General features: G+C 36.0%; 1 protein-coding gene across 1 annotated transcript; it reads left to right on the forward strand.

Annotated features, from left to right (window-relative positions):
- The first annotated feature begins 446 nt into the window (after nucleotides 1–446).
- Nucleotides 447–26482, forward strand: LOC116032087 (5'-3' exoribonuclease 4). Its single transcript, XM_031274489.1, has 22 exons — nucleotides 447–960; nucleotides 5698–5800; nucleotides 5930–6006; nucleotides 7250–7438; nucleotides 7562–7681; nucleotides 7761–7823; nucleotides 7894–8028; nucleotides 8137–8301; nucleotides 8592–8669; nucleotides 10746–10832; nucleotides 11767–11847; nucleotides 19638–19733; nucleotides 20755–20825; nucleotides 21046–21174; nucleotides 21362–21438; nucleotides 21519–21559; nucleotides 21972–22046; nucleotides 23385–23536; nucleotides 23653–23757; nucleotides 23848–23923; nucleotides 25056–25138; nucleotides 25251–26482. Exons 1-22 carry the CDS (start codon nucleotides 754–756, stop codon nucleotides 26005–26007), a joined length of 2967 nt encoding a protein of 988 aa, XP_031130349.1. The 5' UTR covers nucleotides 447–753; the 3' UTR covers nucleotides 26008–26482.
- The last annotated feature ends 1123 nt before the right edge of the window (nucleotides 26483–27605 follow it).

Raw genomic sequence — 27605 nt, forward strand, 5'->3', positions numbered from 1 at the left:
TATTATTTGAGATGATGAATATTTTTGTACAAAGTTTTAATTCATGGTAATTTATGAATTTAAAAAGTTATTGCTACTTAAAAAAAATAATAAGAGATGTTTATTAAATCATAATCAAACTCAAAAGACAAGGTGGAGGAAGAGACTTCGCACACCCAGAACAAGAGAAGAATCAGTCGTCCGTGCAAGAACATAAATTACATGTTCAAACAGATTTATCGATTTTTTGACTTTTTGCCCCAATTTAACATGTTAAAAGTCTAATTGTACTTTTTAAATGTTTAGAAGTTTAATTACTTTTCAGTTAATGTTTAGAGATTTATTTGATCATTTTCATTTTTTTCTTTAATTTAACTTATTCAAATTTGATAAACAAAAAAGTTTTCTATTTATTTCCAATGCTATGAAAAATTGTCCATTTTTATCAATTTCCCTTGTATCACACCCTTCGCAGCTGTACGCTTGTACATCGTGCTCCGTACAACTCCAGAATTTCCAGGCTCGTGTTTTGCTTGTTTACACTCCGCCGAATTGACCATTCTCTCTCTTCTTCAACTACTCCTCAAACCTCTCTTGTTTGGTCTCTGAAACCTTTTTTTACAAACGGATAGAGATATAACATACAGTACACGGAGCAATATAATTCAAGATTTGTTGAAGCCAACTTTTGAATCAAACTCTGGTTTTCGATCTGGGTATTTATACAGGGAGAGGTGAGGTTCTGCTAAAGCCATCGGTGGTTAAGGAGGAGAAATGGGAGTGCCTGCATTTTATAGATGGCTGGCAGATCGGTACCCGCTGTCGATTGCTGACGTGGTAGAGGAAGAGCCAAGGGAGGGTGAGAACCGGGCGCCTTTGCCAATAGATGTGTCTAGGCCGAACCCTAACGGTATGGAGTTCGATAACTTGTATCTGGACATGAATGGGATTATTCACCCTTGTTTTCACCCAGAAGGCAAGGTATGGATCTGCTTCTTTGAATTTCAGCTTGAGAATTTACTTCATATCATTTGATGCTTTAATAACTTGAATCTTTTTGTTTCCCGGAAGTCTATAGTTGTGGCAAGAAAAAGAAATAAAGCTAGCTTGAAATTGTGAACTTGCTGTTTATCCCAATTTTATTGATTCAATACTACTGAATATTTTTAAGGCGAACAAGCAAAAATGGCTGGATACTAGAACTGTGGCCTAATATTTGGTTTTCCATTAATTTTTTAGGTAAAATAGTTAAATCCTTGTTTACTTCAGGTGCAGTGAACTAAGGCTGCAAATTTAGTTGGCTCAGTTGACTTTTTGTAAATAGAGCAAATGTGATGGAATCTGGTGAACACTGCTGTTTGTTAGATGGGAAATGTCGCACTGTAAATGTAATTGAACTCAAAGTTCCAACAGAAGGCCCATCCATGTCAAACTGTGAATTAGAACCTATTTCTTGCTCCATAGATCTGGGTTTCAGATGCAAATAGATATGTTAATTAATATATGATAAATCATAAATGCCAAAACTATATCTCTGCAAGTAATGTAACAGACTGTTGTTATTTGTAGGTTCTTTTTGGGTTTTTCAATTTGATGTACTTATCTGTTCTAGTGAGGGAAATCCTGATAAAATTTATGGCTGATTTGTCTTCTAGTTCATTATGGTCCATGCATTTCATTTGAAATACTACCTTTTTTCCCCTCATTTTATAAACAAAGGAAACATTTATTAAGAAAAGACACAAAAAGAGTGTTATCAATGTACAATGAAAAAACCTCCATCTGGACCATATCTCTGTAATGGTTCGATCTATCCTAAACTTGGCAAAACTGATTCCTCTTTACAACACCAAAAGCAGTTTTCAAGCAATTAAATCTCCTGATGTTTATCCTTTAAAAAAAAAAAAAAAACTCCTGATGTTTCTTATCAACCAATAGCCTAAATAAGCAGTTTGGTATAAGTAACCAGCAACCAAGGGAAAAAAAACTTATAAGTTAATGGTTTATCAAGAAAGACTGACTGTCAGTGGATGTAGCTGTGTTGTGGGATAAGACGTGGTTTAAGGGATGACTTGAACTAAATCTTTCTTTAGGGAGGGTTTAATTTTACATTCCAGATTTTGTCCTGTTCATTGCATTGTTATTACATGACAGTTGAAAAAGAGGTACCCATGTGGTTTGCAAAAACATTTTAAGTTCAATTGGTGAAATTCATGTTGGTACTCCGGATTGTTAAGGGTTAATATAATTGATGAATTCATATTGGATTATTCCAAACCTAGTTCAAAAGAATGAAAGATACAGATGAACTTATCCAATGATATCAATTGACAAGCATACTATTTTGAGTATTTTCTACTTTTCTCTACAGATATCTTGTTAAACCTATTATGAAAGATGTAAGGTCTTGTGAAGTGGGAAATCAATTAATAACAAATTAAATCCTTTTTATTCTTCCTACTTGTATTTCCTTTGCTATGGTCATCTTTTGATAGAAGCTGCTGTTCTATCCTAATGGCACAGAAGCCTACTTTATAGATTATTGTATTAGTGTCTGTGTGTGTATTACCTAGTATCTAGTGAATAATAGTAATTCTATGTATAACTTGAATACTTGATATTTTAAGTACTGGAGTGGATAAGGCATATTGCCCTGCTGCAACATTAAACGCATTTTACCCATTAAGTTAGTAGGTTATTTTCAGCCCATCTCACTATTTTGAGTTGAAGTTATATCTTAAAGTAACTTGGGTAGCTAATAATGTCTTTCTCCATTTATTCTTTTACAAGTCATATTATGAGGTTTGGCATTTGAATAAAAATGAGAATAATACTAATGCCACAAACAAAAGAAAAACAAAAGGATCTTGAGAAAATGAAACTATGGGGTAAGTGTACTACAAACCTAAGGAAAGGTGCATAAAAACCCTTTCAACTGAAGCAAGAAATAAATGTTAAGACTTTACAGATAAATGAAATAAACTGATCAAAGATGTTGAATTTGGAAGATGGAATGGCCTGGCGGGTGGAGAATAACAACCACCCGCCAGTTAGGCGGAAGCAAAGATGAAGAATCAAGGAATGGAAAATGTATATAAGATTGAAAGATATAGAAAATATATGATTCTATGCAATCTGTCTGTGTTTCTAATAAAGAAACATAATATATATATACAAACACATAATGTAAGTACCTATCCATAAACTGACACCTATTCATAAATAGACACAACCCTATAGATAAACCCAACTCTTTATTTTTCAACACTCCCCCTCAAGCTGGAACATTTGGAAGTTCCAAGCTTGGAAGCCTTGGATTAAAACATACACTCTACCTTGCTTTAAATTACAAATGAAGATTAAAAGCAGCTAGAGGATAACAGTGCTGGATGCTTTCGGACGGACAATGCTATACACAACCCTTGGGAGTGAAGGCACCAGGGGCAAAGCTTGTCACGAACAACCTTGGGAATGAAGGCACCAAGGGTGAAGATTAACACGAACACCCTCACTGCCAAACTTGAAAACCCTAGGGAATAAATATGGTATACCGAAAAAGAAACAAATATGGTTATACCAAAACACCTTAGAAAGAAGTTTGGCAACAAACCCAAAAGACCTTCAAACTTCACCAAAAAGTCCAAAGAAGGGCAAAACAACAATTTGAAAAGCTTTCACTGGAAAAATACATCACAAAGAAAAATACACAGATGGTGTTGCAGGGGACCGACGAGAATATCTAGTAAGTTTTGCCGGAAAATCCCGCCAGAGGTGTCCACACGCGCTGGCGCGTGAGGTCGAAACTTCGGCACGGTGGCGGAGGAGACGGCGATGCGGCTTGCTGGGTTAGGCTCGCCGGAGACTGTAGAAGGGATGGGTAACACCAATTTGACAAACAAACTCACCAAAAGCAAGTAATTTGAAAAATTAGGGTGTGTTTGAAAGCCCGGAAAATGATTTCCAGAAATCATTTTCCGGGCTTTGGGTGTTTGGCAACCAATGGAAAACCCAGTCAACGGAAAATGATTTCCGTTGACTGGGGAAAATCAGCCCCAAATGGCGGAAAATGACTTCTGCCAAATTTGGGCGGAAGTCATTTTCCGCCGATTACACAACGCACACACACCAACGTTTCCAGCGGTTTCCGGCGAGACTTTGCTCTGGTTTCTCGCCGGAAACCAGAGCACTATGCTTTGGTTCCCGGCGAGGAACTAGAGTTCCTCGCTCCGCATGGTTTCCGGCGGAAACCAGATCTGGTTTCAGCCGGAAACGGGGGGTATGTTTGTTTGTTTGTTTGTTTGTTTTTTTTTTTTTTTTAAATTTTATTATTATTATAAATTATTAATATTATTTTTATTATTATTATAAATATTTTACTATTATAAATAAAATAATAAAAATATATAATTATACATTTCTACCCATTTTCCGGAAAATGAATCAAACACAAAAAGACAGTTTTCAGAATGCAACCAAACACTGGAAATGAAACCATTTTCCGGAAAATGACTCATTTTCCAGAAGTCATTTTCCCACTTTCCAAACACACCCTTACAGGGCGTTTGGTTGGGAGGAGGGAATTAAGGGGGAAAAGAATTGTAATTCGGTGGAATTGCAATTCAATGAATAAGGTAGGAATTGCAATTACAGTGTTTGGTATGGAGGAATAGGAGTACAGGGAATTGAAAGGTAATAAATGACAAAATGACTAAAATGCCCTTATGTTGTAGTAGATGTTGTAGTTGTAGTAGTAGAAGAGTAATAATAATAATAATAATAATTCTTTCAAAATAATAATAATTCTTTAAATAATAATAATAATAATAATTCTTTCATTTAAAAAAAAAAAAGAGACAAAGGGTATGAGAGGAGGGGCAAAATTGTCTTTACACCAACAAAATTGCCCCTCCTCTCCATTGAATTGCAATTCATGGGGGGTACCCCATGAATTGCAATTCATCATTTGGAGGGAATTGCAATTCCGCGGAATTGCAATTCCCTCCAACCAAACAATGTAGTTTGGGAATTCATTTAATTACAATTCAATGAATTCCAATTCCCCCCAAATTACACCCAACCAAACACCCTATTAGTGTTTCGCGTGAACAGTAACTTATGCGTACTACTGTTCATGCGAGTGGAAAAATGCAATTTTGATGTTTGGCTTTGATACCATGTTGAATTTGGAAGATGGAATGGCCTGGCGAGTGGAGAATAACAACCCCCGCCAATTAGGAGAAAGCAAAGATGAAGAATCAAGGAATGGAAAATGTATATAAGACTGAAAGATATAGAAAATATATGATTCTATATAATCTGTCTATGTTTCTAATAAAGAAACATAATACATATATATATATACAAACACATAATGTAAGTACCTATCCATAAATTGATACCTATTCATAAACAGACACAACCCTATAGATAAACCTAACTCTTTATTTTTCAACAAAAGATATGCCCTGCAAGTGAAACTAATATTTAGTGGCAAAATGTGTAGATATGTTACTGAGAGTAATGTTATGTAACAACATGCATTAGTGTTTTCTTGGTTCTTCTCCTTGACCAATAAAAGTATACAACCAAAATAATATTCTGTTGGTTGGTTTTTGTTTGTTTGTTTGTTTGTAGGATAGCTTGCTTACAATTCTGCTGCATCAACTTCTATGCTTGTAGTATTTTTGTGAATTTAAATGACTGTTCTTATATTTGCAGCCTGCACCTGCCACTTATGATGATGTATTCAAATCAATATTTGAGTACATTGACCATCTTTTCTCATTGGTTCGTCCTAGAAAGCTACTTTATATGGCAATTGGTAAGAATAAAGTATTTAATTTACCCTGTCTTCTGACTAAAAACTAAAAATAGCTATTCTACTTACACTTTGTCATCTCCTCTAAACTTTTTATCAAGGCTTACCTTCACTAACTCTAGACCTTTTTAGATGGAGTGGCTCCTAGAGCTAAAATGAATCAACAACGTACTAGGCGTTTCAGAGCTGCTAAAGACGCTACTGAGGCTGTAAGGACAATGCGTTACATGGTTTATAGAAACTAGAAAGTATGGAAAACTGCACTCTTGACCCCACAATTATTACTCATTCTGGAATGTGAATCATTGATTCCAAGTTGAACAAATATGGTCCCTCAAATTTTTCATGAGTTGTCAATTGGGCCCCTCTGATCATGGAGCTGACTAAAGGTGTTGCAACCTAGGGTTTTTGTTTTTTTTTTTTCTTTTCATATATCCCCCTCTCCCTACTTGATCAGTCCTGACCTGGTTCTAGGCTGCCTTCTTCCTTTTCGCTGCAATTGTTCCTCATGCTAGAAACCTAGCTGCCAGTGAGAAGGACAAGGATAGGTTGTCTAGTTGATGAGAAGAGGAAAATGAGGATGTTGGTTGAAGTTTGAAATTGCCATTAACAATGGATGGAAGTTGAAGAAGCAGCAATCTGTGACAGTGATGTCTACAGATTGGGAGCAGTGGATGAAATTGCAGCAGTGACGACTCTAATGGCAAAAGATGAATCTTTGGGTGAAACTCAAAAGCAATAGCAATGGCAAGATAATAATGAAGGAACCAGAGCAGTGGTATCAAGATGGCAATCTTTGAAGGACACCTTGGAGCCTGAATTTGCATCGATGCTAGTGGTGGGTGCACCAATTTTTTGATAGAAAAGTTCACTGGGTGCACCAATTTTTTGATAGAAAAGTTCACTGATAACTTGTCGAAAAATTGTCAGGTGTTGCGCCTTTGCTACTGAGGAATTTCTTGCAGGAGTTTATTGCTTGAAAAATTCAACTTCCAACCCTGTGATGGGCATGGGCTACAGCAGCACAAGGAAGAAAGAAAATATGTTTTTACATTTACCCAAAAAAAATGTTGAAGTCTGCAAAGCGGTGGGCTTCACTATCAGTGGATCAGCTTCTTGCTTTTCCAAAGAAGGTGGGCTTGTATATCCTGAAGTTGTACTTAAACTACTTTTGCATATAAGAATTCAAACATGTTCAATAGTTTGGTTAAAGGAAGTATGCAGAGCCTGAGTAGTGAAGGAGAATATGCAGAACTACAAAAAAGCCCATTGTAAACCTAGGTGTTAACGCCGATAGTCAAGTTTCCGACAGGAGGGACCACATTTGTTCAACTGGGAATTGAAGGTTCACGTTTAGGACGAGTAATAATTGAGGGGCCAACTGGCCAAGAGTGCACATTTTTATAGAAAGTAATAAAATGTAAAATCTATTGGATTTTGATGTCTACATAGGAAGCTGAAGAAGAAAGATTGAGGAAAGAATTTGAGATGGAGGCCAACCTATTGTCCCTAGAAAAGCCAGAGACATCTGATTCCAATGTTATTACCCCTGGGACTCCATTTATGGCAGTGCTCTCAGTGGCGCTTCAGTATTACATACAGTCAAGGTTGAATAGTAATGCTGGCTGGCGGTTTACCAAGGTGTGTCTCACATTAGCTAAAGAATGTTTTCCCTCTTCCTTTTCTTAAGAGGATCGTTTTAGTAGTGGAGGATGCTTTTGTCTCTTAATTTATCTATGGAGCTGCATTGGTGATTATTTGAAGGTAATTCTCTCTGATGCAAATGTTCCTGGTGAAGGGGAGCACAAAATCATGTCCTACATTCGCTTGCAGCGTAACCTTCCAGGGTTTGATCCAAACACTCAGCATTGCCTATATGGTCTGGTGAGTTACAACCTTTAACTCTTTATTTGATATCTTATTTACAAATGCAATGTGTTATTTAATTTTTTTTCCTAATTAGGATGCAGATCTAATAATGTTGTCTCTAGCTACTCATGAGGTGCATTTTTCTATATTGAGGGAGGTTAGTACTTGCTAATTCTTGAATTATGCACATTCAAATTCCTTTTTTAATTTAAGACCTTTCCTTTTAGGTGATTACCCCACCTGGACAGCAGGAAAAGTGTTTTGCTTGTGGACAACCTGGTCATTTTGCAGCTGACTGTCGTGGCGTAGATGGAAATGGGAAAGCTTTAAATGACATTCCTATTTACAAGAAAAAGTATCAGGTCATAGAAATGCTGAATGCTCTCTACAATCTTAATTCAAGTCTGGTCTTTCATTTATTGGTCATATATGGTACTTATTGTTGCTTTTGTTATTTGTCTCATTGGCAGTTCCTCAATATCTGGGTGTTGCGAGAATATTTGCAACATGATTTGGGAATTTCGAACCCCCCATTTCAAATAGACTTTGAGAGGCTGGTGGATGACTTTGTGTTCTTATGTTTCTTTGTTGGCAATGACTTTCTGCCCCATATGCCCACACTGGAGATTCGAGAGGTATCTTATCTGTAATGGAAATGCAGGGACTCAATTTTTATAGATTGTTATTTGCTGTTCTCAAAAAAAAAAAATAGATTGTTATTTGCTGATTCTGTTTGCTCCTTTTTTGGATATTGATTTGCTAAGAAATTTTATTACTATTACTGAAACTATCTAGTGGGTAATATTTCTTTCATTGCCCAATTGTTCAACTAGCATTCTCCACACATTATCAATTTATCATGTTTTTACATCGATTTCTCCTACCATTTTTAGTATATATTGCTGATGAATTTTTACAACTCTAGGGTGCAATCAATTTGCTGATGTTCATTTATAGAAGTGAGTTTACAGCAATGGGTGGTTATCTCACAGATGCGGGTGAGGTAATCTACACTTCTTGCAGTTTCATTGTGTATTTGCAACATTTATTGAAGCCAAATTGACATGGTATAGATCCTATATAACACATACTTTATCTCCTCTTGACACTGTTCATCAGAACTGGCAGTTTGTCTATGTTGGCAATGCTAGACTATCTTTTTACTTATTAGGATAATCTGGATGAATTTGTTATGATCTACATATTGTGTACTATATTGTGGGTTAATTATTTTATTCCTATCTTACATGGACTTGTGGTCAAGTGTCTGTTATGAGCATATATTTGACCATCCATGTGCGAAACTAGTGAAATTTGCAGATTTAGGATACTGAGGTGTCCAAAATTGTTTCTCGGATGCATGTAAATGGTGAATAAAATATATAGATTTAAGTTTTAAGTAATCTTATCTGTTCAATGGCCTTTCTTTTAAAAAATAAATTTAATTATTTCATTTAAAAAAAAAAATTATTATTCTTATTTTAAATTGAAACTCACCACTATAATCAAGGGTGCTAGATAAATTTTTATTGCCACACAAAGAAATTACAAAAAGTGGGATTTTAAACCCAGGTGGTATTCCAGGATTAGACTTTCTAATCCTATGTGATAGAACACACAAAATAGCAATTGTGCAACAACCAAAATGCAATAGAAAGATAAAGATTAAATCTTTATTACTTGTATATAAAAAGGATTAAATCTTTATTAGTCTAGGTGGGGTTTTTTCCCCCTCAACATTAGAATTCTGAATGATGGTTTAAGAGATTTATGAATTGAAGTAAAAAGGGAAAGATATTAAAACTATGATTCATAGTGGTCCAAACCGCTGAAGTCCTAGTTTAGTACCTAAATGCTCCTTCACTACTCTGACCTTGAAATGTTATTAAAGTGCCAAAACCATCTTTATAAGAGCAGTCTTGCAGAAGCCCTTTGTTGATCTGGTCACTACTACCAAATCCACTAAATGTTGCTTGTATGTTGGGGTATCATATTCTTCGATGGAGCAAGAAAACCATACACTTGCATAATCTCTACAACTATTGAATTGTATACAAATAATAAGGCACTAGAAGATTGAAACTAGGATTTTTAGCTAATTTAAAGAGTTTTGTCTGCCCAAACTCAAGGATGAGATTTTCCTAATCAACTATGGCTTATTGAGATCTTTAGAGAAGCAATGTGGAGTTTATAATAAGAAATTTTACTTTCCAATTGTTGGTGTCTGTTGGTACTTTAAAAATGAAGAGCAAGAGGTTAATGTATAGAAGTGAGAATACCTTCTCTTAAGAAATGATTAGGGCAATTGAAATTTAAAAAAGAGGAGGACAACAAAAAGGGTCCTATTTCTCGCAAAATTCTTTAAGGGTGCATTTAGTTCAAGTTATATAACATTACCTAGGTAATGTGAGTACAATAATGTTATATAACCTTGTTTAGTTCAAGTTATATGATTATCTCGGTAATCTAATATTACCACCACATATAATTTTGAGGTAATGTGATTACCTCCGTCCTCTTAGGTATGCTTATATTACTTTTCAATATTCCAATTTTGCCCTTTATCTATATATGTATAAATATATTATTGTTGCTGTTATGATTATCATTTTTATTAGTGTGTGTGTGTGTGTGTATATATACACACACACACACACACACACACACTAATAAAAATGATAATCATAACAACAACAATAATATAATATATTTATACATATATGAAATAATATACAGTTATGTATATATAAACTTCTTTATTTATTTACTTATTTGTATTAAGGGCATTTAATTAAATTATACAAAACTCTCAACTAAACATGTTAATTTACATTCCTACAACCTCAACTAAACACACAAGGCAATCTTACATTCCCCATAATCTTACATTACCTCTTTGAAGGTAATACTATTACCCAAAGTAATCTCACATTCTGCGAACTAAACACCCCCCTAATAGTATTGGAGCCTTCTATGAAGTTGTGACCCATTGTTGTATCTAATTTACCAGAATTCTCAGAGTTATTTGCTTTTCTTAAACTCCTATCCCCAAATTCAGTTGAATTGTTGATAATTGCAGGTTTTTCTGGATAGAGTGGAACATTTTATTCAGGCAGTTGCAGTTCATGAAGACCAAATTTTTCGGAAACGAGCTCGTATACATCAGGTGATCTCTCCTGTTCACTATGAAGGATTGAATAAATTAAATCTAGGATTTGATATGAAATTGGAAACTATATATCAAAGTTTTGTTGTTTTGGATTATCTGTTGGTGGTGCGAAACTATCTCATCCAATATTTAAGTGGAGTGTAGACTGTAGTCTCTAAAGCAGTCTACTTTCCAATTCCTTCACTAACATATGATTTAATAGTTATATACATAAATTATGGAGATTGTATTTATATGAATTTGCTATTTTACATTCAATTATTTACCTCTAGAAAAAAGATTATTTTGAAAACGTTGAATCACACAAGTCTAGTCAATTAAACCCAAGGGTCTTATGTTGCTATTCTCCATTTTGTTAATATTAATCTCTAAGTCGGCATAGTATTCGTAATTGCTACCATTTAAGTTTGTTTTGTTGTATTTCTTACTCTTTCTTACATTCTTTCTTACAAGTTCATCTTCAGACGAACATAGTTGCAAATTAATTTACATGGATGCAACGACATGTGAATTTAAGAAAATGTAGGAAACCAATAGAGCTGGACACAACAATCAATAGACATATCTACAGATACACATTCATCACAGATGCCAAAATAGTAAAATTGATATACTAAAAGATATATCCAGTTGTTTCCACTTTGCAACTAATGGTAATTTTCATTCAACTAAATAATTTATTTCTTATATTAATGAGTTAAATTTTGAAGTTTCTATCACTTAGTTTGGCGATTTGCTTCAAGATTTCACTGTTAATTTGGTTTCAATTTCATTTTTGTGATATTCAGTCATGTTATGTTACATGTTTTGAACGTGATGTAGTATGGTTTTAAGTTTTAACCATCCCTAGCATTTAATAATATGAACAATTTTGTCATTCTTTATTTCGACTAATTTTTTTTTTTTTTTAATGTTTTGGAAATTCACTCAGGCAATAGAAAATAGTGAAGGGGCAAGGCTAAGAGCAAGAAATGACAGTAATGATGAGCCACAGCCTCCTGAGGTGGACAAGGTTTTTACCTCATTTGATGCTTTTACTATTCACATTTTCTTGATGGAGCACTGTACACTGATTTTGTATATTGCACATAATAATATAATTTGCAGATACCTATTATGTTTACTTAATATGTAATAAATCACTGGGAATAAACCTTATTACTTAGACTGAATGAATCAAACAAAAATACTGAATACAATATATAGGCAGCAGAAGGAAGACTAAAAGAACCTAGGGATACTAACAGACATCTAGGAAACAAGAAATAATAAAAGCACAATAAAAATCTCAACATCCCCCCCTCAAGCTGGAGCGTGAATATCAAAGGCTCCAAGCTTGTTATACAAATATTCAACTCTGGGCCCTCTTAAAGCTTTGGTGAAGATGTTAGCCAACTGATCATTTGTACCCACGAATGAGGTGTTTCCCCGGATGCAATCTTTTCACGAATAAAATGACAATCGATCTCAATGTGTTTTGTTCTCTCATGAAAGACAGGATTGGATGCAATATGCAAAGCTGCTTGATTGTCGCACATCAGTTTAATAGGCCCTTCTACACAGAATTTTAATTCAGTCAGGAGATGCTTTAACCAGATTAGTTCACATGTTCCCAAGGCAATTGACCGATATTCTGCCTCTGCACTTGAACGAGCCACCACATTTTGCTTCTTACTTTTCCAAGATATTAGGTTGCCACCAAGAAAAACACAGTACCCATGTTGATTTTTTATCCCAAGGGCACCCAGCCCAATCTGCATCAGTATAACCCATATTCCCTGTATTTCCGTGATCCTTGTATAACACACCAGTCCCTGGAGACTTGATGTATCGTAGAATCCTAATGACAGCATCCCAATGGCTATCACACGGAGAAGCCAAAAATTGACTCACAATGCTAATTGCAAAAGAAATGTCAGGGAGGGCGAGTGACTGTTAAGTACAACAATTTCCCAACCAATCTTCGATATCTTCCTAGATTTGAAAAGGGCTTCCCTTGTTCCGGGACAAGCTTAACCTTAGGATTCATGGGAGTATAAATTGGTCTGCAATCAAGCATACCCGTTTCCTCTAATATGTCCAAAGCATATTTTTGGTGAGATATACAAATCCCTTGCTTCGATTGGGAAACTTCTATCCCTAAGAAGTATTTCAATTTTCCAAGATTTTTTGCCTCAAAGTGTTGGAAAAGATGTTGCTTTAACCGGAGTATGCCTTCTACATAATCTCCTGTAGTAACGATATCATTGATATAAACAACAAGATAAATGCTCTTACCCTGTCAATGTCGGTAGAACACAGAATGGTCTACTTTGTTCCGAACTAACCCAAACTCAAGTAGAATTGTGCTAAAACGTCCAAACCAGGCACGTGGAGACTATTTCAATCCATAAAGAGAGCGTTTTAATTTTCAAACCAAGTTAGTCTTCCCCCCCTTGAGCAACAAACCAAGAGGTTACTCCATATAGCAGCAATGGATAGAAAGATTTTGACGGAAGAGATCTTGGCCACGGGTGAGAATGTATTGATGTAATCAACGCCAAAAACTTGAGTATACCCCTTGATTACGAATTGAGCTTTGAGTCTATCTATCTGTCCATCAAGTCCAACTTTGACGTTATAGACCCATCAACAACCAACAACCGTTTTGGCCGGCAGTAATAGAACCAAGTCCCAAGTTCCCGAGGAATGCAAAGTAGCCATTTCATCTACGATAGCTTGTTGCCAACCAGGATGGGAAAGAGCCTCCTTAACCGATTTAGGAACAGAAACAGATGATAAACTGGAGATGAAAGCATTATAAACAGGGAAAAACGATGATAAGAGACAAAATTATATATAGGGTAGGGATTGCGAGTAGACCTGTTACCTACTCGACTAGCAATGGGAGGACTGCAGATTGGAGCTAGAACCAGATCCGAGGGAAGAGACAACTCAGGAGATGAATCAGTAGCTTCAATGTTTGCAACAGTAGTGGTTGGTGATAATTTTGACCAACGATGATAAGTGAACTGGAAAGGAGAAAGTGAGAAACAATGTGGGTTTGTGATGTATTGGGAGCTAGGACACCAGGAGATAGATGTAGTTCTATCCCTCCTTCAAATGAGTGAACTGGTAGGACATCAGGAAAAGGATCCACAACCCCTGTAGAGTCAGATGAAAAGAATGGAGTGTACTCAAAGAAGATAACATTTGGTGATACATAGAATTGTCGTGTCACGTGTGTTAGGGCAATAACATCTGAACCCTTTTTGAACCCTAGAGTACCCCACAAAAATACATTTCAAGGACTTGGGTGAGAGTTTATCACGACCAGGAGTAATATCCTGAACAAAGCAAGTGCAACCGAAAACCTTAACAACACGTTTGGTTCACGGAATGAATTTTGAGGTAATAGGAATCCTATTACATAAGGAATGGAATAGGCAAGGAATATAATAGGAATTGTATTCTATTGTTTGGTTTACGGGAGGAATAGGCTTTAGGAATTATATTACAGTGTTTGGTTGGTTTAAAGAATAGAAAAGAAATATATTTTAAAAGACATAAATACCCTTATAAAATATGTAGTAGTAGTAAGAAAGGTAGACAAAGGAGTATTAAAATATTCATTGGCATTATCACTCCGAAGAGTAATGAAACTTTTGAAAGATGTTGAACAGTTCAGAATGTTGTCGCATTAGGAAAACCCAAGTACAACGAGAAAAGTCGTCAATAAAAGTAACAAAATACTTAAAACTTAGCACAAAAGTGACACGACAAGGATCCCAAATATCACTGTGAACTAAGGGAAAAGGGGACGAGGATACTTCATTAACCGGTTCAAGAAAAGGAGGTTCTTGAATGTTTTTCCAATTAACAAGATTCACACTCTAGTGAACACAGCTTTGAGAGACTCGGTTCAAGTTGTTGTAGTTTCTTCTAACTTGGATGACCTAGGCGACAATGAGTAAGGGAAAGAGGAAGAGTAGCACTACAGACAGCGGAAGCAGGAGTGGATAAACAGTATAATCCTTTTGATTCATACCCCGAATGGAAATCAAATTAAAGGGACATGTAGGTACATACAATACTGATGACAGAGGTAAATTAGGAAGAGGTCTTGCTTTACCCACTCCGTTAGTAGTACATATGGATCCATTACCAAACACAATGGACGGACGAGACTTAGAGTTTGTGAGGTGAGTCAATAAAGAAAAATTACCAAAGATATGTTCAGAAGAACCTGACTCAAGGACCCACGGTCCAAGAGGTCCAAATTGAGAAACAAGGGCAGTATGAGTCTCTTCGGTATGAGCCAAAGGAGTGACAATAGCAATTTGGGCATTAGCTTTAAACCGGGCAAATTCTTCATATTCTGCAAGAGAAATAGTTTTAGAACCTGATCCTTCTTGTTTGAGCTGAGCTACATTTGTAGGGGCAGACAATGGTTTCCCATGCAGCTTCCAACACTGGCCCTGTGTGTGCCCAGATCTATTGCAGTAATCACAATATCTAGCATTTTTCTGCCCACTGCGATCTTTATTCCGGTTGCCCAGATTGTTACCTTGACCTCCTTGGATCACAAGAGCATATTGTTCTGTGGTGGGTACAGAAGTCTCACCAGGAAAAGAAGCCACTTGAAGAAGGCGTTTGAACAATTCTTGGATCCCTGGCACAACATTATCCCCAAGAATCTGGTTTCGAGTATTCTCAGACTCGGGGCCTAATTTAGATAAAATAAGAACAAATTTTTTTTTTCACGTTGGGCAATCTGTTCAGCAGGTGTCCCTCCAATTGGTAATAGCTTATTAAACTCAGTTAATTAACTTTGAGTTTTTCCAAGCAAGGCTTCCATACTCACACCATCCATTTTTAAGTTAACCATATTATCAACAACTGTGTAACATTGTGAAATATCATTAGTGTATAAGGATTTGGCTTGATTCCATACCTTAACACATATTTTAAAAACTCTAAATAGTTGAATTAACTCAGGTGAAAGGGATTGCCATAGGAGACTACAAAGTTGTGCATCCACCCTTTTCTAAATTGCCTTCTCATTTTTTGGAACCTCTTCTACCCCCTTTTTCAAATGGTCAATAACACTTTGGCCCATAAACCACATTTCAACAGCATCGGACCAAGAGTGGTAGTTTTTTGACCCAGATAAATTAGGCACAAAAACTGAGCGAGAAATAATATTTTCAACACTACTAGAAGTTTCCTCAGTTCCAGTTGAAGACATGGTTGACAAAAAAAGGAAGAATATTACCAGGCGAGTCAGAAGAGTCGAAAGCCAAACTGGAAAGTTTCGCCAGAAAATCTCGCTGGAGAAGCTCTCACGCGCGGCGCGTGCGGGAAGGAGGGTGGCGCGTGCGGCGGCGGTTTGTGACGGGACTTCGACGGCGGGGGTTGCCTGACCTTCCAGACTAGCGTTGATTCTTCAGATTTTGTGAAAACTTATATTGAAAAGAAGTATAGAATTTTTTACGAGAAGGATGAACAATAACGCTACTGTTCATGATTAAAAAAAAAGGAGTCAGGCCACAGATGGTGGCTTTGATACCATGTTGAAGAAGAAAAAGTTGTCTTATTACTTAGACTATGAATAAAAAATAAATATTGACTACAATATATAGGTAGTAGAAGGAAGACTAAAAGAACCTAGGGATACTGACAGACATCTAGGAAACAAGAAATAATAAAAGCACAATAAAAATCTCAAAAAATATCTCAACAGGGTCTATGGAACTTGCTGACCACAGTGCATCACAATTTCTGGGTCTCCCCAAAATACTTCCTGTCATTTGGTTGAGGAACTCTAACAATAGCAAATCCAAATGGTTTTGTAACAACTTTTAGATCTCCAAATTCATTTCTAGTCTCAGAATAGTAGGCTAGCTGATAGTATCTTTTAACTTTAATCCTATTAAGATCATAAACTTAGAGGTTATAATCTCTTAAATAAAATGTCTTTTGGATATTTAAATTCCAGACATAACAAACTGATTTCCTGCTTGTTTTATCCTGATGACATATAGGAAAACTCTATTGTAACACCTTCGGTCCTTCAATTTCAACATTGTATATTTGTATCAGTGCTGTTATAATCTAAGATTGGGTCAAGGCATGGGCCAAACCACACTAAAAAACTGAATTCAATGAATTAGTTAATCTAACCCATGACCTTATAAACCCATATGCTCTCTCGTATAGTTTCAATGTGGGACTCTTAACACTTCCCTTCAAGTGGACAATTTGACCATTTTGAATCTAACCGGTTAACCGCTTGAAATTGGATTGGACCTGACCTCTTGAAATTGGATTGGACCTCCCCTGAAATGAAAGTTCTGGACACGACCAAAGTGGACCGAACAAGCGGGCTTGGGATTGGACCCTCCCCTGAAATGGAAGCTTGGAGGCCACCAATACCACGGGTAAACAACCGGTTGAACACAAAGTGGATTGAACCAGACTTTGATATCATGTTATAATCTGAGATTGAGTTTGTAAGCACGCACCAATGGCATGTGTACATGTGCGAGTGATGGTGGGGACACCATCCCCCACCATCACGCGCTTTATTTATTTATTTTTAAATAGAAATTAATTGGCTCAAGGGTCAAATGACCGTTGAGGCAAAAATAGTTTTTATTTTATTTTTCCTATTTCTATATACACCCTTACCCTAAACTCTCAAATTATTTTTACACTTCTATTTCCTCTCAAAATTTCTCTACTCAATTTGCAATTCATCTCAATGTCTTTAGATAATCCTAGGGAAGAAGATCCAAATGTTCAAAATAATCCCAATCAACATTATCCATATCTGCATCCAAATCATCAATATCCATATCTTCCTCCACCTCTTAATCATGATCATCCACCTCCACTTCTATCAATATCTTTCTCCCAATTTCTATTACCCTCCTCCCAATTATAACCGGCCTCCGAGTAATGAATCAAGAAGTAGTAGAGTCGATACGCCTTCTCGTGTTCAAGTGTCTCAATGGTTGTGCTTCATGAAGAGCTTTCGGGGTCTAGAGGACTTGAAGAGAAAGAAGTTTAAAGAAAGGCAAGAGTTAGCAAGAAAAGATGTGTGGCGGTCATTGGGGGATCTTCAATCTCATTGGGCAATGATTAGAGGTCCATCATGTTTTTGGTTTAAGGACGAAGATATAATGTATATGTGAATTATTTTGCATTACATGATTTTTGAGGATGAGGGGATGCCATAACTAACTGGTTGGACAATGACAGTATTACGCCAACATAACCTATTCAAGGCTCGACTAAAGAATTTCAAGAATCCCTCCATAGGAATTCCGAGTTACGTGATTCTCAAGTACATCAACTTTGCATAGACTTGGTTGAACACATATGGGCTATTAACAATAATTAATTTTTTAATGTATTTATTGTAGTTTGATTTCCTTTTCATTAACATGTATTTCTTATTTTGTGATTTAGTATATAATATTTTGTATTTGCTTCTGAATTTTAATGTGACATTATTTATTTCAATTTAATATTTGAAAATTTATTTTTTAATTCAAAAATTATTTATTTTGATTTAAAATCGAAAATGGAAATTATAATTATAATTATAAAATTAAAATTAAAATTATAGTAAAGTGAATAAAATATAGATGATGTGGAGAAGTGGCGCCCACAAAATGGGGGGAAAAAGGAGAGAAGGGATGGAAATCCCCTTAGTGTCGAATTTCATTCTCTCATCACTATATAGCCTAGATGAATCTCCCACTATTGCAACCTTCAACTTACTCTTCTTGATGGAGGAAAGCCAGTTTTTTTGTCATGTCCCAGAGTTTGTTGCCATGTTGTTTTGAGGTTGTTTGTATTCGGCTTTGTACTTTTGGTGCGTTCATCTTTATTCCCCAGGATAATGCATAATACTGTATTCTCCGAAGCTGTTTAGATACAACACTGTCATCCTCTAGCTGTATCTAATAGGTTTATCTTCCCAAATTTCAAGTAGGGGGGAGTATTTCTTCTGCTATAGTTTTGTGAACTATATAAGCTTGGAACATCAATATGTTGCAACTTAAAAGAGAGTATTGAAATATAGGAGAACACTAGCATAACTCTATCTTAGTCTTTGGTGGTAACCCTAGGTTTAGCCCATTATGCACCCCATGATGGTCCTATATAAGTATGTTTATCAGTATCAAATGTATGTATTATAATATTATTAATATACATCCTTTTTCTTGGGTTTTCACTTATCATATATATTAGTTTTTGCCTAACTTGCAACTGGTGGCTATTTACCATCTTCCAAAATCCAAACATGCAATCCCTCAATTTCAACATATCCAGAATAATAATAATTTTCTAAATCATACCCTCTGAATTACCAGAATTCATGACATGTCTCAGCACCGGCATCTTAAATCCCATAAAGAAGTATGCTTCGGCATTAAACTAATTAGATATCAAGAACTATTTCAGAACTCTTTACTGGACAGAAACTAGGACTTTAGTGATTTCTAATAGTATGTTGAATATCAGAAACACGAATAGAAATTAAATCTAATAAGAATTGAATCTCCACATCTGTTAATCTCTAAGCAATAATAGAGTCAAATTCTAACTCTAGCAAGTTTGTTCCCAGCTTTGAGAAATAAACATGTACACACATAAACATATCTACTGTAGCTTGTGTGTTTAATGCTCATTCATCTAATTCTTGCTGGTGAAATATGTTTCTCTGACTATTTTTCTATCTGTTTCATTCTGTAACTTCATAAAATATATATACATACATGTACAATAATTATGTGTGTTTTCTGTTTTCAGGTGAGGCTTGGGGAACCTGGATACAAGGAACGATATTATTCTGAGAAATTTGGTTTGTCAAGTCCAGTGGAAATTAATGAAGTTAGACAAGATGTTGTAAGTGCACTACTTGTATACAGTTTTGTGTCGTTTTTTGGTAATATTTTATTATCATTATCAGACTTCAATAGATATTCTCCTTAACAGTTAGGAGGAACACTCTTCACTTTCTAGGCTGAGTATTCATATAAGGCTATTGGCATATGGTTGATTACATGTCTATCCTAGCTGCAATTGACAATTTGACACTAGGCTGTGGCTTTCAGGACCTGTCTGTCTGTATTTGTAGTATTCATAATATATTGCTCCTCTCCTACTGCCATACAAAGATTCCTAATCATTCCTTTGGTCTATACTACATTACTACTACTGATGCACAATATTATATGTATAAGTTCCAACATCCTATATCTCACTGATGATTGGTTGCTGACTTGCTGTCCCAACTAATCTATGGATTATTTTGAAATAGTTGGTTCTCAAACTTCTTTTGTAACACATAATTGAATTCAATTTCTGGCTGGCTGCTGTAAATCTTAAATTTAACATTGTAATGCTTGATACTCTAAGGAAACTCGTGCATTTAGAAATATGGATTATGGGTTGTTTTCTCAGAGGAATTGTACTTACCAAAAGTGCAACCTGTCTACTTTGCTACTCCCTTTCCTTGCCACAGTGCTACTTCTTATACTCCATATTGGCATGTGATGAAATCATTTTGCATCAATTTTAGAAGGATCAATAATGCAATTGAAAATCTTGAAGTGATCAAAATCTATGATGTGAGCACATTTTTATTGCAGAATGTGAGAGCTAGATGGTATTGTGAGAACTTCTGAATGGGAGCCAATATAAACTATACATCAATTCCTTTCGATTAAACAATCAACATTCTTTTTTCCCCACTTTCCCTGCAAGTCTATTCTGTGGAAAATACCTTTTTGATTTCTTAGAGCATTATTTTTATGGTGTGGCTTTTGACATATCTTAGGTAGGCATCTAGACCAAACATTCACAATATGTTGAACCATCCAGTTTATACATTTACTGGTGTTAATGATGAGAGTGTGTTTTGCAGGTTCAGAAGTTTGTTGAAGGACTATGCTGGGTTTGCCGGTATTACTACCAAGGTGTATGCTCTTGGCAATGGTTAGTCTTATCCCAGTTATTTTTATTCCCCTATGTACATCTTTCTACCAACATTTAACATTTGTTCTAGTTTATGTAACCCATTCTTTTCTTTTTAGGTGCTTTAATGTGTTATTTTACAACAGATTTACTTTCTTTTCCCTTCATTTTCTTTTTGTCAGACACTGTCACTCAGTTGTAAGTGGAATTGAGAACTTACAATATCTGACTCTCTTTTCAGGTTTTATCCATATCATTACGCTCCATTTGCTTCCGATCTTAAAGGGCTAGCAGACTTAGAAATTACATTCTTCCGTGGTGAACCATTTAAACCTTTTGATCAGCTGATGGGTGTCTTGCCTGCTGCGAGGTTTGGTACTTTTTTTCCTTTATACATTTCAGTTCTTCAATATATACACTAGCAAACTTTGTTATTTGCAGTCTTTTTTATCTCTCTTTTGTTTTGTTTTTGTTTTTGTTTTTTTGTTTTTGTTTTTTGGTTTTAATATTTTCTTTTCAAGTCATTATTAGTTATTTTGTTTTTCCTGTGCCTGCAGTTCAAGTGCTCTTCCTGAAAAATACAGGAGATTAATGACTGATCCATCATCCCCAATAATTGACTTTTATCCAACTGGTACTGTCATTTGACTGAACTTTTCCCCCTACCTCTTGATTCAGAAGTAACTTTTTCCTTTTGGGTTTTTATGTTGATAGACTTTGAATTAGATATGAATGGGAAGCGCTTCGCATGGCAGGTATATCACTATACTAAGATACTCCTTGTAGTTTTTACTGAAGACATTTGTCTTGTCTTTTCTATGTCTTGTATAGTGTAGTCTTGAGCAGTCCGATTTCCTTTAGCAGCATGCCTCTATTAGGAGTAGTTACCTTGAGCAGCCTAGTATTTATTAAGCATCTACCCCCGTGTCTTCTTTGTCTGTCTATATATATGTAGTGTAATCTTAAGTGTGGTGAACTGAATAAGAACAATATTTTCAGTGCTTCTCAACACCTTCTCAACAGTTTTAAATGGACAAATGTTTTTGATTTTATTTATGATTTTGTAAATAGACATGAACTTAATACCATATTTTGTCCCTAAATTTTCATTCTCTCCCCAAGTCACTTTTTATGGCAGTTATTCACTGTGAGGTTCTTTAAAATTAGGCTGTTGTGAAGTTGCCATTCATTGATGAGAAGAAGTTGCTTGCTGAAACAAAAAGGCTTGAGGATACTTTGACGGTATGAAAGTTTGATCTATTCCATAAGCTCCTCTTTTCTATTGCTACATTATCAATTGATTTTAGACTTAAAGCTTTCTGAACTATACTTTCATATTGAACATTACAATTCTCTCTGGTCATGTGGTTTTGATTTGTATTGCTCTTGTAAGTGTGTCCAGATCCACTATTGGTGGATGTACTCAATGTGACAGTCATACAAATAGGCAGCAGACATGCTTTGGTTCTAAAGATTGATTGATATATCAAAATCAACTTCCTGGGCAATATACACCACGAGTCCTGAACCTTTTACATTAGACCTATACTAAAACCGGATTTGTGTGTGATTAAATTTAATGGAGAAGATGATGATGTGATTGTAGAACTAAGGCAGTTTATCTAGATGAAGGGAACAAATGCATTTGGGATTCTATGTTATGGGTAGATAATTGTATATACATTCTTCAAATTTATTATCAGTAGGTTGTAACTAAAATTAGGATACTTGTAAATAAGGACGTATGAAATACATGGAGCCACTAGAAATTACTTATTGAAGTGAAGCATATGTATCTCCAATAGAATACAATTGAAAGAGATTTAGATTCAGGTGGTTCAGACATAAATGGAGGCCTGTTTATGCCTTGTTTAAAAAGAGTGGTAATGTGGTAGATTTATAGGAGAAAGGAGAGGCAGAGTTAAGTCAGAACTTGTTTTAGTAGTGTTACTAAAACGGTATGTTAGTCCAATGGATTAAGATGAATTTGGCATTAAAAGACAATTAAATGGAGAACTAGAATCCCTTGCAACTAGATTTTGTATCAATGCTTGGTTGAGTTGAGTATGTATCCTTTTCTCTTATTAGCCTTGTATTTTCGTGGTTTTGTATAGCGTCAATTGTAAGATTTGACCATTGAGTGTTCCATTGGTGGTTGAGGCAGCAAAGTGGGTGCGGCTAATGATTCTTTCTCTACATTTTAAGCATTGTTTTCGTTAACATCTTTAAATATCTAGTGCAAAACAGCCTAGAGAATGTGTTATTGTAATCTTTTAGAGCTAAATTGTAGGTATTTCGTTTATCTTGTCAGGTCATGTATTTTTTAGATATACATTTTCCAATAAATAATATCCAGTCCCAACCTTGTTTCTGTTGTTTAACCTGTGATATTATGAAGTAACTAGTTTTAATATTTTACACTTCTGATTCTCATTTATGTTGAAATTGAGCATGGGGAATTGAAACCTTTCTAAACTGTTTGAAGCAGTTAGGTAGGTACAAATGGTTGCCTGCAAGAGAACAGAATTAATATCACATACTTTTATGCTTTATATTCATCCCTCATTTGGCCATTTTCAGCAAGAAGAGCAACTAAGGAACAGTGTGATGTTTGATTTGCTATATGTCCACCCTATACATGCTTTGGCACCATATATCCTGGCTTACTATCGGCATAATGGTTCCACGCCTCCAAAGGAGCAAGTTCCATGGCTAATTGATGCAAGTACAAGGTTGACATCTTGAATGTTGCTAATAATTTAAAGGCCTGATTTAGGTCATTTAATGTATTTGCTGGTTCTATGTTCACCTTCTCTCTCTCTCTTTTTGGTGGTGTTGTTGTGTGCAGCGGTGGAATGAATGGATTCCTTTGGTTATCTGAAAGAAATGGACTGAGAAATGTGGTTCCTTCCCCAATCCATGGATTGGATGACATTGTTAACAATAAAATTCTGTAAGTTCCTAATATCACATTCTAAATCCTCCCATGTAATAATTTTAGTTTTAGCCCCTTAACTTATAGGATGTAATATCTGTTTCCCAGGAATATTACCTTGCTGAATCCTCCTCCTCATAAGCATATTCCAAAGCCTCCTGAAGGAGTGATTATGCCTAAGAAGGTATGTGACAGGATCCACATTGCTACTTTTTCCTTTCAAAGGTCAAGATTGAGTACAATAAATCAAATGACATAACTTTAACATGGGAGTTTGGTTGTTTGTTATCATTGCTGATATGAACATACTCTCTTTTATACTGCTTAGGCAGTCCAAGGGGGTATTAAATGAATATGTTTTTTATTGGATGTATTTGTCTGTGCATCTATGTATGTAGGAAAGTTACATCTTAGGGTGTGTTTGGTAACCCGGAAAATGATTTCCGGAAATCATTTTCCGGGCTTTTGGTGTTTGGCAACATCCGGAAAATGTGGTCAACGGAAAACATTTTCCGTTGACCACGGAAAATGAGCTCATTTTTCCGGAAAATGACTTCCGGACAAAAAATCCGGAAGTCATTTTCCGGAAACGGGAAATGGCTTCGTGCGACGTTTTTTTTGTAAAAAAAAAAGATTATTTCTAATTTCTAATAAATATTATTAGTTTATATATTTTAAATAAAATAATAAAAATATATAATTATACATTTCTACTCATTTTTCACTCATTTTTCGGAAAATGAACCAAACACACACAAACAGTTTTCCAAAGTACATCCAAACACCGAAAATGAACTCATTTTCCGGAAAATGACTCATTTTCCAGAAAAACATTTTCCAGAAGTCATTTTCCTGCTTTCCAAACACACCCTTAGTGTATTACTCTTCAATTACTTAAGCTTCTGTTTATGAAGCTGCTTGTATTTTTGAGACAAATTTATGGTTGACTTCTTTTGCTTTAGCTTATAAACACTTAGTTGCATTTTGATTAACCCTTCTGATTTTGTAAGATACTGTATGTATTAAATTATTAAGGTAGGATTGATTTGTACTGACTGTATGAAAGAAAAATTGGATCGAGGTTAAATTCCAATGTTCTCCAGTTGATTTGAGTGGTTGCTGATTGAAATGTGTATTGTTTTTGTGAAAGAGAGAGAGCAAGTGGGGTTGGGGGAGAGGGGTGTCTTATTTTGGGGCATCCCCAAATATAGTGGACATTGAAAATGAGATGAGGCACAAAAAGTGCATTTTTCACTTATGCGTAAATTGTTTGCTTAGTGTATGAACTTGAAAACAGCCTTACTTTTCTGCTACAGATTTTGAGACATATTGATGTAAAACCCTTCCCTGCATTATGGCATGAAGATCATGGCTACAGGCGCCAGCTTGGCAAAGATAGGTAAACTTTGGTTCCTTTCCGTGCTATGGCCTTTTCATGTGTATTTCTACAATGCTAGGATCTGCAGTTCATTTTACTATTCTATTTCATTTTGATATGTTTGGCTCTGCAGGCCCCCTGTAGCTGGGGCAATAGCTGGCCCTTCGTTGGGAGAAGCTGCACATCGCTTGCTCAAGAACACATTGAATATTGGGCATGGAGGAAATTCCGGAGCATCGGACTCCAGAAATTTCACCGGCAGCAATGTGCAAATTAAGCCAAGAGCTTGTGGAGCATTTGGGCGAGAAGGGGGATTTTATGATCAAAGTAGTTATCGAAACTCAGCAGCTAATCATGTTGGTTACAGGCCACGACCAGCAGTACAATCTGGGCGTTTTCATGATGATCCTTCTTACTCGTATGGTAATAATAATTATACACCTCGCAGTGCAATGGGCATTCCAAGATATGCACCCTCCTCCCCCTATGAGTTTCAGGGTAATCGGCAAAATTTCAAGGGGCAAGATAGATTTGTACATCAACAGTCCCACAGCATCAGGGGTGGAATGTCTGCCTTGACAATTGAAGGTGGTGGTAGAACAAGGCAAAATACAGCAATTTCTCCTTCTCCCAGAGTACCAAATTCAGTACAACTGTCTAACATTCAGCCCCCGGCCCCTCCATTTGTGAACAGTGTTAATGTTGGTCCACTTCCATCACCGCCTCCTAGGTGGATCACTAAACCTGTATCAGTATCGGGCGGAGGGATGTACTCCTCAAAGCAGCAAGAGGGCTCAAAAGCAGCAGGGCATGAGAAGCAAGTTAAGATGGTTTATCAGGTCAAAAACCGCCCAGCCCAGAGTCTGCCTGATGCGGGATCAGGACAGTGATGCTGCTTGCTTGCTTGCTTCATTGTTTTTCCTTATTTATAGTTTGTATAATTTTGTTGATGTATCCTGTCCTTGTCCCTGCCCCTGCCCCTGCCCTGTAAGAGTAGAAGAGTATCTAGTAAAGAATGTATGTCCAGATTTGAAGATGGAGGGAGGAGCTCCAGCAGCATTTTACCTGATTGGAGCCAGCCAATTGTAGATCAAGATCCCGGAGGGAGAAAATCCATTAAAACCCTTGTACAACTTTCCAGTACACATTAACGAACAAAAAAAGATAGGACGATAAAAGGTTGGAACACATTCATCCTTGTAAAGTTGGTTAGGTGTACTGTGTAGGGGAAAAACCCAAAAAAAAGTATACATTTTCAGGCCCTTCCTTTCTGGTATGTTTTAACAGTGACTATCAATTTATAACTTACGCATTGAGAAAACCTACAATGAAAAATGGACTCTTTGATGAGCTCTGTATTAAAAAGATGATCAGATATGTCTGTTGATAGTTGGTAAAATATTTTAAAAAGTCTTGTAGTTTTGGATAACACTTGTGTAAAATCGTCTAACAGATCCTTATTCGTGAGACGTTTAGGTCAATATGAAAAATGTAATATTTATACTGAAAAAGGTGATATTAATCAAGAGTAAAGTATTCGTTACTTATAAGAGTGATATATATATATATACATACATATATATATATATATACATACATATATATATATATACATACATACATATATATATATATATATATACATATATATATATATATATATATATATATATATATATGTAATACTTTATATTTTAATGTAAAAAGTAATTACATTTTACATCAAAAGTATTACAATTAAAATGTGGTGAACTGGTGATCGCTACCCTCGCAAAACAGTACCAGTCACTCTCTCCTTCTACCCAGGCTGAACACATGGGCAGCTCCTTCTACCCAGGCTGAACACATAGCCAGCCTTCCTGCCCCGGAGAGCTTATTCCCTTCTTCTTCTAGGGTTGCCATGTCTCCTCCCCCGACACCTTCGGTTTCTCAGTCTTATCCCGTTGGGAAGGAGAAGCTCGTGCCTTTGCATAGCGAGGACGTTTGCAAGCATACCTGTTTGCTTACTCGCTCCGGGCTCGAAGAGGTTTTTACTCTCCTTTCTGGTCGGGTGGCGTATAAAACCTGTCCATCTTTGGGGAATGTCATTGATTGCACGAAAGACAACTAACTGGCTAGGGATCCACTTGGATTCCCTAAAAGCCCAACTATCATTCCATTTTCCTCTCTTTCTCCTTGCCTTCCTCAATCATTATAAGGTCTTACTCGGGGAGATCTTGCCGAACGTTATTCGCATTATCGCCTGCTTTCCTTAGATCCATGCTCAACACGACCTCTCTTGCTCCTTTAGCTATTTAATTTCATTTTTGATGTCCGACCAATCCCCCTTAGGCTCGGCTGGGGTTTTCTGATGCTTAAGTCCCGAGGACATTTTTGTAGTATCCTACATCTCCCGGGCAACAACAAAGGTTGCAAGAATCGGATAATCTCCGTTAAGTACGCTTGGAAGGTGCCCGTTCCTTGCGTTTAGTCGACGCATTATACTTAG

This window comes from Ipomoea triloba, chromosome 10 (assembly GCF_003576645.1).
Source record: "Ipomoea triloba cultivar NCNSP0323 chromosome 10, ASM357664v1".
Taxonomy (NCBI): domain Eukaryota; kingdom Viridiplantae; phylum Streptophyta; class Magnoliopsida; order Solanales; family Convolvulaceae; genus Ipomoea; species Ipomoea triloba.